Source organism: Myotis lucifugus, unplaced genomic scaffold (genome assembly GCF_000147115.1).
Source record: "Myotis lucifugus unplaced genomic scaffold, Myoluc2.0 scaffold_811, whole genome shotgun sequence".
Taxonomy (NCBI): Eukaryota; Metazoa; Chordata; class Mammalia; order Chiroptera; family Vespertilionidae; genus Myotis; species Myotis lucifugus.
The window spans coordinates 183,745-196,402 of NW_005871859.1; the positions used below are offsets into that span (position 1 = coordinate 183,745).

General features: G+C 50.6%; 1 protein-coding gene across 5 annotated transcripts; it reads left to right on the forward strand.

The window, feature by feature from the left end:
- The first annotated feature begins 484 nt into the window (after positions 1 to 484).
- Positions 485 to 12,039, forward strand: HINFP (histone H4 transcription factor). 5 transcript variants are annotated; one of them, XM_006109829.3, is made up of 10 exons: positions 485 to 591; positions 4,819 to 5,006; positions 8,549 to 8,778; positions 9,038 to 9,149; positions 9,256 to 9,408; positions 9,909 to 9,986; positions 10,071 to 10,191; positions 10,284 to 10,422; positions 10,511 to 10,635; positions 11,106 to 12,039. In XM_006109829.3, exons 2-10 carry the CDS (start codon positions 4,829 to 4,831, stop codon positions 11,440 to 11,442), a joined length of 1,473 nt encoding a protein of 490 aa, XP_006109891.2. In that variant the 5' UTR covers positions 485 to 591; positions 4,819 to 4,828; the 3' UTR covers positions 11,443 to 12,039. The 5 variants fall into 5 exon arrangements, with proteins under 5 accessions (XP_006109891.2, XP_023602957.1, XP_014303846.1 ...); XM_014448360.2 differs by lacking the exon at positions 485 to 591 and adding an exon at positions 663 to 1,006; XM_023747189.1 differs by lacking the exon at positions 4,819 to 5,006 and having other exon boundaries at positions 525 to 591.
- Positions 12,040 to 12,658: the final 619 nt, after the last annotated feature.

The window sequence follows — 12,658 nt, forward strand, 5'->3', positions numbered from 1 at the left end:
GCTCCATCCCGTGAGGGGCGTGCAGGAGGCAGCCGAACAATGACTCTCTCGTCATTGATGTTTTTCTCTCTCCTTCTCCCTTCCTCTCTGAAATCAATTTTTTTAAAGAAGGATTAAGAGGGTGAAAGATAGCGGTAGGATCCAGTTTGAGCGAGCAGAGTCGGTAGCACTGGGCACCCAGCTTCTGACACCTCCGCCTCGCCGCCCAGGCAGCCAGCTGAACGCAGGAGCCAATCCGGGAGGTGAAACCCGACCGGGCACCGCCCCCGAGGCCTGCGCAAGTGCAGTGGGGCCCGCGCAGTCGGGGGACGCACCCCTCGGGCTCCCTGGCTGCGCGGCGCAGCGCTAGGCTCCCTGCGGCGCCCGCCAACCTCCTTTTCGCCACAGTCCGTCGCCCCGCGCGCCCGCCCCTTCCGGGTTTTGGCGCGCGTCCACACCATCAGTCGCAGCGCCCATTGGCTGTTAGAGAGATACGAGAGCGGTTAGAGAGATACGAGAGCGGCGATTGGCTGTCGCTGACGTCGCTCAAGTGCCCTCCCGGAAGTGGTCGCGGTGGAAGGGGAGCTGGAGAGACGCGGGAGCCGAGGGGCGGTAAGCAGGACCCCGCGCCGGTTGGGCAGCGCGGGGGACCGCGGGCTTCGAGACCGGGCTCTTCCCGGGTCGCCCCAGCGAGGCTTCCTCTCGCCGCTCGGCCACGGCGTCGGCCTGCTGCCTGCGCGCCCCGAACCTCCCTGCTCTCTCATCTGGGTCCCCTCGGCGCTGCGACCCGGTCTCGCCCGCCTTTGGGGGCAGGGCCCGAGCCACTGCGGGGCCGCGCCGGAGAGGCGCTGCCCGCCAGGAGGGTCTCCTTTCTTCTCTCCGAAACCTACGTCCTTGCGGGGCCGGGCGCCCACCGTGGGGGCGGGACTCGGTGTCCGCCTGCGCGCTGCGAGGTCTGCCTTCCCTCCGCGGGCGCTTTGTTTTGGTCGCTGTCGTCACGCGTCCGAGCCTTCACTCCTGCCGAACTGTGAGTCTCGAGGAGGCGCGGAACCCGGTCCCTCCTTTTCCCGAGTGCCATTCGGGGTTCCGTCGGTGCCTTGCGTTGTACCCACCCGCCAGCACTTGCTGATGGCGTCTTCCCATGATTCCTGTGAAAAGTGTGAAGGACCCTCGGGTTTTCCGTTGGTTGACCTTTTTGTAGAATTAGATGAAGCTTAACATCAGCGCACCACCAGGAGCAAGGAGACGTCACGAATAGCTAACATTTGTTGAGTTCTAGTGGTGTGTTTTGCTGAGCACTTTAATATTATGTAAGTTGGGTCATAAATAAGTTCAGTGAGGCAGGCATAATTATAGCTAGTTGGAGCTTTCTGACCAGATCTGTTGTCTCCATTACCCATTACTGAGATATTAGTATTCCTTTTTACATTTAAGGAAACAGGTTTAGAGAAGCTAAGTGATTTGTCCAATAATAAAATAATAGCTTCGTTGGTTGGAGCGTCCTGCCAAGGTTGCGGGCTCGATCCTCAGGGTGTATACAAGAATCAACCAATGAATGCGAAGGTGGAACAACAATTCGATGTTTCTCTATCTCTCCCTCCCTCTCTCTAAAGTCAGTGAATTAAAAAAAGTAATAAATTAAGTTTGCTTAAACATTAAGAGACCCCCTAGTAGGTATGTGCTGGCCCTGCAGATAGAACTGAACAGGGCAAGGGGCAGGCTCTCTAAGAGCTTCCAACATAGTGGAGGGAACTGACAAAGTAACTATTCAGTGAGATGTTTTGGGTGTTGTGTATATAGATGTGATGTCTGCAGGAAGGAGGGAATCAAAAGGAGAAGTAAGACAGATATAGGAGGAAAATGGAGCTAAACTCATTGGCTTTGAATTCCTTTTCCATCAATCCCTAACTTTGTGACATTAGGTAACTTACTTAACCTAATCGGCCCATTTCTTCATCAGTGAAGTAGGATAATAATGGTACCTACCTCAGTAGGGTTCCTGTATTCACTTTTATTTACTTATTAATATTTCTTATTTCAGAGAGGAAAGGAGAGGGGGAGAGAGAGAAACATCAATGATGAGAGAATCATTGATCAGCTGCCTCCTGCACGCCCCACACTGGGGATGGAGCCTGAAACCCCGGCATGTACCCTGACCAGGAATCAACCTTGAACTCCTGATTGATAGGTCGGTTTTCAACCACTGAGCCACGCCTGCCGGGCTATTAATGCATTTTTATATAAATAAGACGCTTTGAATAGTGCTTGACACTTACATTCTAGGCATAGCGAAGTCATTGAGACAAAAACTTGAACCCAGGTCTCACAGCTGGTCCAGTGCTCCACTACACACGTTGTTGCCTCCTTGCATTCCCTGCCTTGGAAAATGTGGCGGTCAGATAGTCACTCTGTCCCATGATTCCCCCCCCCCACCCCCCCCCCCCCACCCCCGGGTAGAAATAAGCAGGGCACAAGGAGAGAAAGAAAGGAGGGGGGCATTGAAAGAGGGATTCGGGGAACTTGCAAGGTTTCAGGTCACTCTAGATACCTGGGTAGCCTGCTTCCTGGGCTTTACCCCAGTCTCAGCAGCAGTGTGCTTAGAATATTTGTGCTCAGTACTGTGCTGGCCACAGTGTTAGGGACACAGGTGGGTGTGAAATGGCTTCTCAGAAGCAGCTAATATTGCCCACTTGGGTAAATGAGAATAGAACACAAACAATCATGTTGACCATGAGCAGCATAAAAATAGGGTTGAGATTTTCTGGTGTCAGCCCAGCAAACCCATGTTTTCCCCAGAGTGTGGAAGGTGACTAGATTCTTCTCAGGGGAGGGGCAAGGGCTGTAGATTGAAAAGGGGTTTCTCTGGTAAGCAGTTAGGTATAGTACGTTCCTGTACTGGTGGGCATGCAGGATTTTATGTATTTTGTATTCTCTCTCTTCCCACCGCCTCTCAGTATGTAGTAGAGGCCTTTTTCATAGGTCCTGCCGGTCTCAGGGAGGCCAGAGGGAGCCATGCCTACTCCCAGGGTACACATGGTGGGGGCACTGAGAATCAGTGAGAATTCTCCAGGTGAGGTGACACTTGGGACAGAGTCAAGGCCTCTAGCATCCTCTCATCCCCCAGAACTTTTGCTTACAGTGTCATCCTCTGCTGTTCTGTTTTCTTTTAATGGGGAAACTTGTATTGCTCTTCAAACTCTGTTCTGGAACTGCCCACCTGAGAATGGAGTGCTGAGTTAAAGGGGCAGATTTCTAGGCTTAACCCCAGCTTCCTGAATCCAAACCCCTAGGTGGGGAGCAGGAGAACTCTGCATTTGTATGCTTTATTAAAAGTTGAAAACTTTTACTGTTTGTTTTAATATATTTTTATTGATTTGAGAGAGGATGGGAGAGGGAGAGAGAGAGAAACATCAATGATGATCGGCTGCCTCCTGCACGCCTCACACCTCACACTGGGAATAGAGCCCCAACCCGGGCATGTGCCCTGACCAGGAATCAACCTCGACCTCCTGATTCATAGGTTGAGGCTCAACCACTGAGCCACACCAGCCAAGCAAGAACCTTTCGTTTTTTATTTAGCTTTCTTCAACAAATATTTAATACATACTTAAGCATGCTGAATACACATTAGGTATGATATCAACTAGACAGATTTGGCTTCTTTTGTTCAAATGAAATCTGCATTTTATATATTTATTTATTTTTAGTACTCAGGCAAGAGGTTTATTAAAAAGCTCATGAGCAAGAGGGAGTTATCCCCTCCCCAATGAAAAGGAATAATGGGCTTCTCTCTCTCTTTTTTTTCCCTCTTTACATTTTTGTTTAGAGGATGTTAGGGGAGAGTCAGAGGAAACCACCGGGTAGGTTAGGGAAAGGCAGATTGTATGGCATTTTGAGAGTCTGGCAGGGGCGTTGTGATGCGATGCAGTAAGAAATAAGGAGCTTTGGGTTCATTTGCAGGCTGTGAGGTTAGAAGGAGCATGGACTTTGGAGTTAGCCCAACCTGACCTTGTCAGACCCAGTGTGTGGCCTTGAGCAAACCAGTTAATCTCTCTGAGCCTCAGGTCTTTATCTGTAAATAAAGTTAGCCTGGCGGCATGGCTCCTTGATTGAGCATTGACCTATGAACCAGGAGGTCATGGTTTGATTCCAGGTTAGGGCACATGTCCAGGTTGCGGACTCGATCCCCAGTGCAGGAGGCAGCAGATCAACGATTCTGGTCATTGATGTTTCTCTCTCCCTCTCCCTCTTTGAAATCAATAAAAAAATATTTTGAAAAAATTGTGCTTACCTCATAGTGTGATGAAATTAAATTAACCGATATAATGGAAATGAAGCGCTTAGTATGGTGTTTGGCATATAGTAAGTGCGAAATTAAAAACAGAAGGTTTTGGTACCCCATTTTGAAGCTGCTGATGTTCAGGAGTAGGAGGGTTGTTACTTGGCTGAAGTCACACAGCTAATAGATGCTGGTCCACGGAGTCTGGATTTGCACTGGTTCTTCTCCAAGGCCATCTCTGAACCTGAGCTTTGTTCTGCTTCCCACAGGAGTCATTCCCAGGTGGGTTGCTCTGAAGCTATATGAGAACATGTTAAAGTTCTTAGCTCCGTGCCTGGCACGTGCTAATAAACTAGGTTAGTTTGTGCTCTCCTTTCCCGAGAACACAGAAAGCTTCAGGATTTTGAGGAACTCTTCCATCCTTGTTGAAAAGGCACAGGCTTTCTCCCAGGCGGCTGGAAAGACTCTGCTGCAGGTTCTAGGAAGGCTGCCTACCCAGGTTCACCCCCAGCCACACGGGGTGTAATCCTGCAGCTGTGGATCTTTTCCTCCTCCTCTAGGGTGAAGGCCATGCCGCCCCCTGGGAAAGTTCCCCGAAAGGAGAACCTGGGGCTGCAGTGTGAGTGGGGGTCCTGCTCCTTTGTGTGCTCAGCCATGGAGGAGTTCTGCGAGCATGTCACTCAGCACCTGCAGAAGCACCTGCACAGCTCGGGGGAGGAGGAGGAGGAAGAGGAGGAGGACTTGCTGGGTAAGCAGGACACGGGAGGGGAAAGAGCTCGAGGGAGGTGGGGCATCTGACTTTCCTTCCCACAGACGGAGAAGGCAGCCCAGGAAAGTGGTGGTTTAATTTCCTAACTGTGCTTTTGTTGTTTATAAAAACATTGTAGACGCATAGAAAACTCATTTGACAAGGATTTTCAACATGAATCTGCTATCTTCCCATCAAAAGGCAATTATTGACAGTACTTTTGTGAACATTCTTTTTGACCTCTCTCTACATGTGATAACTGATATTTTTATATGTATTTCTAAACAACCAGACACATAAAAGTTCTTAATTCATTAATCCTCTCATGGGAAATCTGCAGTCACCACAGAAAAAGTCACTGAAGAACCTTTACTCCTATTGTCCTGACTCCAGCCCACTGTTTGCAGCACCAACACTGGCCTTTGTAGTTCCCTGGCTTTCTTCATTCTGTCCTTGCATTCCTTTCCCAATTCTTTTCTTAAGGTCTTCTTTTCATATAGGTCATGACTTGCTAGTCTGTTTGGGTTCATTTTTCTTTGAGTAATCCCAGGAACAAATCATGACATGCCCAGCTGGTGTGTCAGTGGTTGAGCGTCGACCTATGAACCAGGAGGTCACGGTTCGGTTCCCTGTCAGTGACATGCCCAGGTTGCGGGCTCAGTCCCCAGTGTGGGGAGTGAAGGAGGCAGCCAATAGATGATTCTTTCATCATTGATGTTTCTATCTCTCCCTCTCCCTTCCTTTCTGAAATCAATAGAAATATTTTTTTAAGTTAAATAAAACATGACAAAGCTAGTTAGTTGTGGTACCACCACCAAAATGGATTCTGAATCTAAACGTAGAGATGACATCTGGTGTGGTCTTGTACATTTTGGCTAGTTTTTCCTGAATTTCTGTCTTAGGAACTGTTGACTTCCCAGGGAAAAGGATGTCAGTGACCCTTTGTTTCGTTAAAGTATTCTGTTAGTCATGAACTTCCTGATCTGCATAGTTACTGTGTTGTTCATGATAGCGGCTGATCTTCAAGCCTGGTTTTCCTGTTATTTATTTACCTATCTTCTATATATATATATATAAAAGGTTAAGTGACCATCTGACCAGCCTGTAGGTATGATGCGCACTGACCACCAGGGGGCAGACGCTCAACACAGGAGCTGCCAAGCTGTGGTGACTTGGCAGCAGTGGTTCTTGGGTGACGTACCCTGGATCCAGAGAGGAGGGAGCCTGATTCTGGGGTGCGTCACCCAAGAACCGCCCTTACACAATCTGGGACCCCTCGGGGGATGTTGGAGAGCCAGTTTAGGCCCAATCCCCACAGGCCAGGCCGAGGGACACCACCTGTCAGAGGGACCCCACTCACTCCGCAGATGCCCTTCGAGCTACGGGGCCACCCCAGGTGCCACCGGCCAGGGAGGGACCATGGGAGGTTGGCTCTAGGGCATGTCCAGCCTGTCTCACCCAGTCCTGCCAGCCACCTTCTAATTAATTTCCTTTCAATGTGCACGAATCCGTGCACCGGGGCACTAGATTATATATATACTGTTGTTGATTTCAGAGAGGAAGGTGGAGGGAGATAGAAACATCATTGATGAGAGAGAATCATTGATTGGCTTCCCCCTGCATGCCCCACACTGGGGATTAAGCCTGCAACCCAGGCATGTGCCCTTGACCAGAATTGAACCCAGGACCCTTCAGTCTGCAGGCTGACACTCTATCCACTGAGCCACACCGGCCAGGGCTGACTTTCCTTTTATATTGTACAAGCTGTTGGCATCCTGCTTTTTTCACTCCCTAGTAAGTGTTTCTCTCTCTTTTTTTTAATGTGACTACCAATTAAGAATACATTTTACATCACAACCCTATACACAAAAGTTAAAAAACAGCCCTAACTGGTTTGGCTCAGTGGATAGAGCGTCAGCCTGCAGACTCAAGGGTCCCAGGTTTGATTCCGGTCAAGGGCCTGTACCTTGGTTGCGGGCACATCCCAGTAGGGAGTGTGCAGGAGGCAGCTGATCGAAGATTCTAACTCTCTATCTCTCTCCCTTCCTCTCTGTAAAAAAATCAATAAAAATATATTTTTTAAAAAATGATAAAAAAAATAGAAATAAAAATCATCATTCAAAAATCATTCTCTCCTTTATTTTATTAAAAATATATATTTTATTGATTTTTTACAGAGAGGAAGGGAGAGGGATAGAGAGTCAGAAACATCGATGAGAGAGAAATATCGATCAGCTGCCTTCTGCACACTCCCCACTGGGTATGTGCCCACAACCAAGGTACATGCCCTTGACCGGAATCGAACCTGGGACCCTTGAGTCCGCAGGCCGACGCTCTATCCACTGAGCCAAACCGGCTAGGGCCATTCTCCCCTTTAAAAAAAAAGTTAAAAAACATTTGGAAAAATGTTTAACTTTATTAAATGCTCTCTGAAGTGTTCTCTTCTTCTGTTTTTTTTAAAGAAAAAAATGTGGCCTGGCTGGTGTGACTTGATTGGTTGAGCATTGTCCTTCACTCCGAAAGGTTGCCGGTTCGATTTCTGGTCAGGTCACACACGTGGTTGCGAGTTCGATTTCTGGACGAAAGGCAACTGATTGGTGTTTCTCTCTCACATCAATGTCTTCTTCCTTCCCTCCCTCATTTCCTCCTCTCTCTCCAAGCGTGTCCTTGGGTGAGGATTACAAGAAAGAAAGAAAAAAAAATGTGGTTTGCAATCCCCTAAATTGATTTCGCCACCCACTAATAGGTCACAGCAGAGTTTGAAATATAGAAAGTACAGAGATAGCTCCCTTCAAATTCTGTTTGAAGTCGTGACTGAAATATGTAACTAACAGTGTCAAAAACCAAATGATATTTACACAAAAGAGAAATTAGGGGATTATTATATTTTTAAAAGTATCTACTTTTCAAAACAAGTAAACCCGTATAAACATTGAAAATATGGTGCTTAGATTGAATGGTTGACGGGCCTTCCTGGAGAAGACAGATCTTGAGCAGAACATGGGAGGAAGAAGGGTTTATAGTGTGACACAAGGAGCAGGGGTGTCCCGGTTGGGAAGCAGCATCTTCCACAGGGAGCAGTGGACACTCAGCCAGGGAACTGCATGCCACTCACCCCGCCGCTGAGCTTCTGGCGCTGGGACTTGCACACACCGTCCCTCTGCCTCGATCACACTTCTCCACTCGTTTATAGACAACTCGCCGTTAGATCTTAGCACAGGGGCACTCCAAGACACCCGTCTCCCTGTGTTTATTTTGTAGTGCCATGCCTCCACCTGCAGAGAACTTACGATTGGTCACAGTTTGTAATTATACATGTGATTATTTGATTCATGCTTTTCCACTCTGGCTGGAAGCTATGTAAGGCTGGGACTCTTTCCTTGTGACATTCCCAGCACTTGGCACACAATGGTGGTCAGTGTTGCTGAATGAACTGGCAGTTCGGTGAGGGTGCAGCCTCCTCACCTGCTGCTAAGTGCCACAGGTGGAAGGAGAGCTGAGCGTCAGAAAGCATCATGTTCTCTCTAAACCCCTTTCTGCAGAGGAAGAATTCTCCTGCTTATGGCAGGAGTGTGGCTTTTGTTCTCTGGACAGTTCTGCTGACCTTGTCCGCCACGTCTACTTCCACTGCTACCACACGAAGCTGAAGCAGTGGGGGCTGCAGGCCCTGCAGAGCCAGGCCGACCTCAGCCCTTGCATCCTGGACTTCCACAGCCGCAACATCATCCCTGACATCCCTGACCACTTCCTGTGTCTGTGGGAGCACTGTGAGGTCAGCAGGCAGTTGCCAGAAATAGGGGTGGGAGAAAGTTGCAGGTTTGAACTCAAGAGTCCTTGATCCTTTCTTTGGACCCTTATATTCCTGAGGCTCCTGCGAGTATCTCCTTCATGTCTGGGTAGCTCCCTTGCTCAAACATTCCCGTCCTCACAGAGTTAATTTGGGAGGGAGCCAAGAGGTCCCCTTCGGACACAGGGGGGTAAGAGTCCCTCCACCCACCCTCAGTTCTTACCCCAAGTTGCTCCTGGCACAGAGCTCCTTCGACAATCCTGAGTGGTTCTACCGGCACGTGGAAGCGCACAGCCTGTGCTGTGAATACAAAGCCGTTGGCAAGGACAACCACGTGGTGCTGTGTGGCTGGAAAGGTAGGATGGTCCTGCAGGGCACGGCTGGCTGCTTCTGGAGAGACTTGGGGGTCCAGAGCCTACGCCGAGGGTTTGTGCTGGAGCATGACTGGCCCTTCCTTCCCAGGCTGTACCTGTACCTTTAAGGACCACTGTAAGCTTCGCGAGCACCTCCGCAGCCACACCCAGGAGAAGGTGGCGGCCTGCCCCACCTGCGGGGGCATGTTTGCCAACAACACCAAGTTCTTAGACCACATCCGTCGCCAGACCTCACTGGATCGTAAGCAGTCAGAAGACGTGGGTGCAGGCTGTTTAGCCTGTGGGGTTGGGGGCATATTTCCAGGGGTATATGCGACTTGGCTGCATCTACCTGTAGGGCTCAGGCACCTGCCCAGTCTCTGCGGACTCGGAGTCATTAGACATTGTTACTCCGGGCTGACGGGGTGCCTGTCAGCCACCTTAGTGAGTCTGCACAGCAGCCCCATGAGGTAGGCTTCTTATCCCCCTTTTTGCAGATGAGGAAGCTAAGGCTCAGAGAGCTTAAAATCACTTACTTGAGACCACACAGCTAGTAAGTGTCCAGCCGGGATTCTAACTCAGGTTCTCCATGCAAGTCCCACGCTCCTCCCGTGATACTGTGTCCGTCCCAGTTCCCTAAACTCCCCTTGTCTCCTCGGGGTGGTTCCCTTTTGCCTGGGAGGCTCCCCTCTCTGGGACTCGTTCTCCCCTCTACCTCCACCATCTTCTGCAGCCACCCTTTCTTTTCCTGCCCTGCCCCAGAGCAACGCTTCCAGTGCTCTCACTGCTCCAAGAGGTTTGCCACTGAGAGGCTGTTGCGGGACCACATGCGTAACCATGGTGAGTAATTGGGCACCACCAGCCTCCCTGCCCACCCCCCAAGGTTCCCCGGGCCCTCAGATCACAGCCTCCTCTGCTCCTCAGTGAACCACTACAAGTGCCCTCTGTGCGATATGACCTGTCCCCTGCCATCCTCCCTCCGCAACCACATGCGCTTTCGCCACAGCGAGGACCGGCCCTTTAAATGCGACTGTTGTGACTACAGGTAAGGGGAACTAGGGGCCGGAAATCACAGACCTGGTGTTCTAGAATCCTCACGCCCTCCCACCCTCCTACCCTCCTGACCTCTCCTGGCAGCTGCAAGAATCTGATCGACCTCCGGAAGCACCTGGATACCCATAGCAAGGAGCCAGCCTACAGGTGTGATTTTGAGAACTGCAACTTCAGCGCCCGAGCCCTCTGCTCCGTCAAGTCCCATTACCGGAAAGTGCATGAAGTGAGTGGGGCTGGGGTGGGAAGGGTCAGCAGAGTCGGGGGTGGGAGGGGCGGGCTGAAGAGCTGACCTCCCTCTCCCCGCCCATCAGGGTTACTCAGAGCCAAGGTACAAATGCCACGTGTGTGACAAATGCTTCACCAGGGGCAACAACCTCACTGTGCATCTTCGCAAGAAGCACCAGTTCAAGTGGCCCTCAGGGCACCCCCGTTTTCGGTATGTCTCAACCTTCCCATAGATTTGCACATTTTTTCCCATATTCAAATTAAAATTTTTAATTTGATAGTGCTTTGATGCCCTCCATTCCTATTTAGGCTCAAGGAACACCAAGAATAGCAGTGAGTGAGGCAAAAATTATTTTTCTGACTTTTGAATTCAAGACAGTGACAAACCCAATAAACGGTGCTCAAAGTCCTGCAGCCAAAATAGAAGTAGAGCCTAAAGTTCCAGAACCATAGCTCCTTGACCTCACCCCCACCCTCTGGGTTTCTACATAAAAGTTTCCATTTTGAGTAATGATTCTTCCCTCTTGCTTCTATATCCTGATAAAAATCTCTCTGTCTTCAACTCCATCCCTTAGAATCCCAGGGCTGCCTCACCCCCTTGAGTTTGTTCCTTACTTGCCACGCCCACCATTTCTATGGCCCTGCCCGTGCTTGCTGCCCTGTGCACTCCTGCTTCCCCAGGTACAAGGAGCATGAGGACGGCTACATGCGGCTGCAGCTGGTTCGCTATGAAAGTGTGGAACTGACACAACAACTGCTGCGGCAACCACAGGAAGGCTCGGACCTGGGAGCGGCCCTGAACGAGAGCAGCCTGCAGAGCATCATTCTAGAAACAGTGCCCGGGGAGTCAGGGCCCCAGCACGAGGCGGAAGAGGAGGGCCGAGGCGGGGAGGACAGCCTCTCAGCCTCTCAGGACACCTCCAGTCCTGTCATCCATGTGGTGAATCAGGCCAGTGCCCAGGAGATTGTCTACTATGTGCTGTCCAAAGGCCCGGGAGAGCCCCCCGCCGGCCCCTGAGTCCCCCTCAGGGGCATCATGGAGAAGCTTCAGGGAGTAGCTGGGAACCAGAAGTCCAGGTGGTCGGAAGGCGGTCGAGCAGCAACATTCCTAGCCCAGGCTGGCTTTGAGCCAGGCTGGTGGCAGTGCCCCTTGGGGCAGCCCTTGCCAGGGGGTGCCTTTTGGAGGGTGCTAGGAATATTGTGGTCCACTCAGGATCTGGCTTGCATCAGTCAGCAGACTCTAAGGACTTTCCTTTTCTGCCACACCATGTTTTTGTGGGGACCCTGAGGAGCAGGGACTCTGAGGTGGATAGCCTGGTTGTGTATGTCTTCTCGTAGAGGGAGCTAGTATCAGGCTCACATGCTGGAGCAGTGGTGAAAATCCCTAGCTGGCACCCACTCCCATCTTTAGGGTTTCTCGGGCCCAAGGATGACCTGGATCTAGTCCCTGCCGTGGCCCTTCCTTTCACCCACCCAGCCGAGGCTGTGTCCCAGGAGCCACTTCCCTCCAAACGATTCTTCCTGCCACCCAAGGACTTCGCGTCATCCTCAGGGCCGGGGCGGGGCAGTGTGTGTAGTGCTTGTGTTGGTAATAAATGCTTCTGCTGTTAGTCTTCCCCGTGTTTGGTGGAGTTAACTAGGTAATGAGATACAGCCACCCAGAAGAAGAGCTGAGTAATAAGGCTTGTTCCCCTTTTAGTGGCTGGGGTTTCTGTTCCCAGCTTGCCTCCCCTGCTTTTGTGAAATGTCCATTTCTTCTCAGCATCTACCCTCCTCCTGGAGGTCCCAGGCAGAGGCCATGAGTTCATAATAGCAGCACTCTGAACAGGTGAGGGGCTAGCCATGAAGATACAGCGCCAGACCAGGCCATCACCTGAGTGCCTCTGGGGTAGGCAGTTCTTTACCTCTGGGTCTGGGACTGGGGAGGAGGCTGACAGTGAGGGTGGATTTGGAGGCCTAGAGACTGGTAGGTATTTGGAGTCCAGAACTAAGGTGGAAAATTGTGTGTGTGAGTGCATTTTCCTGGGGAAAGGGTCTGATTTTCATCAAGTTCTCAGAGGTTGGAGCCCTCCAAAATAATAATTAGGCGTGTCCAGCCACTTCTCAGTAGCTTATGTCCATTCTAAGGGTCTGCGCTCTGGAGAGGCCAAGAAAGGATTCTCCGGAGTCTTGGATGGGCAGGGAGCTGCCCAACAAGAGTTTCTGGGCCTTTTTTTTTTTTTTTATAATATATT

Bases quoted from the DNA above. Each gene is read 5' to 3' on its own strand.
- HINFP (XM_006109829.3), top strand. From the start codon at position 4,829: ATGCCGCCCCCTGGGAAAGTTCCCCGAAAGGAGAACCTGGGGCTGCAG. The intron at 8,779-9,037 runs GTCAGCAGGCAG...CTCCTGGCACAG, and splicing joins GTCTGTGGGAGCACTGTGAG to AGCTCCTTCGACAATCCTGA. The intron at 10,636-11,105 runs GTATGTCTCAAC...CTGCTTCCCCAG, and splicing joins TCAGGGCACCCCCGTTTTCG to GTACAAGGAGCATGAGGACG.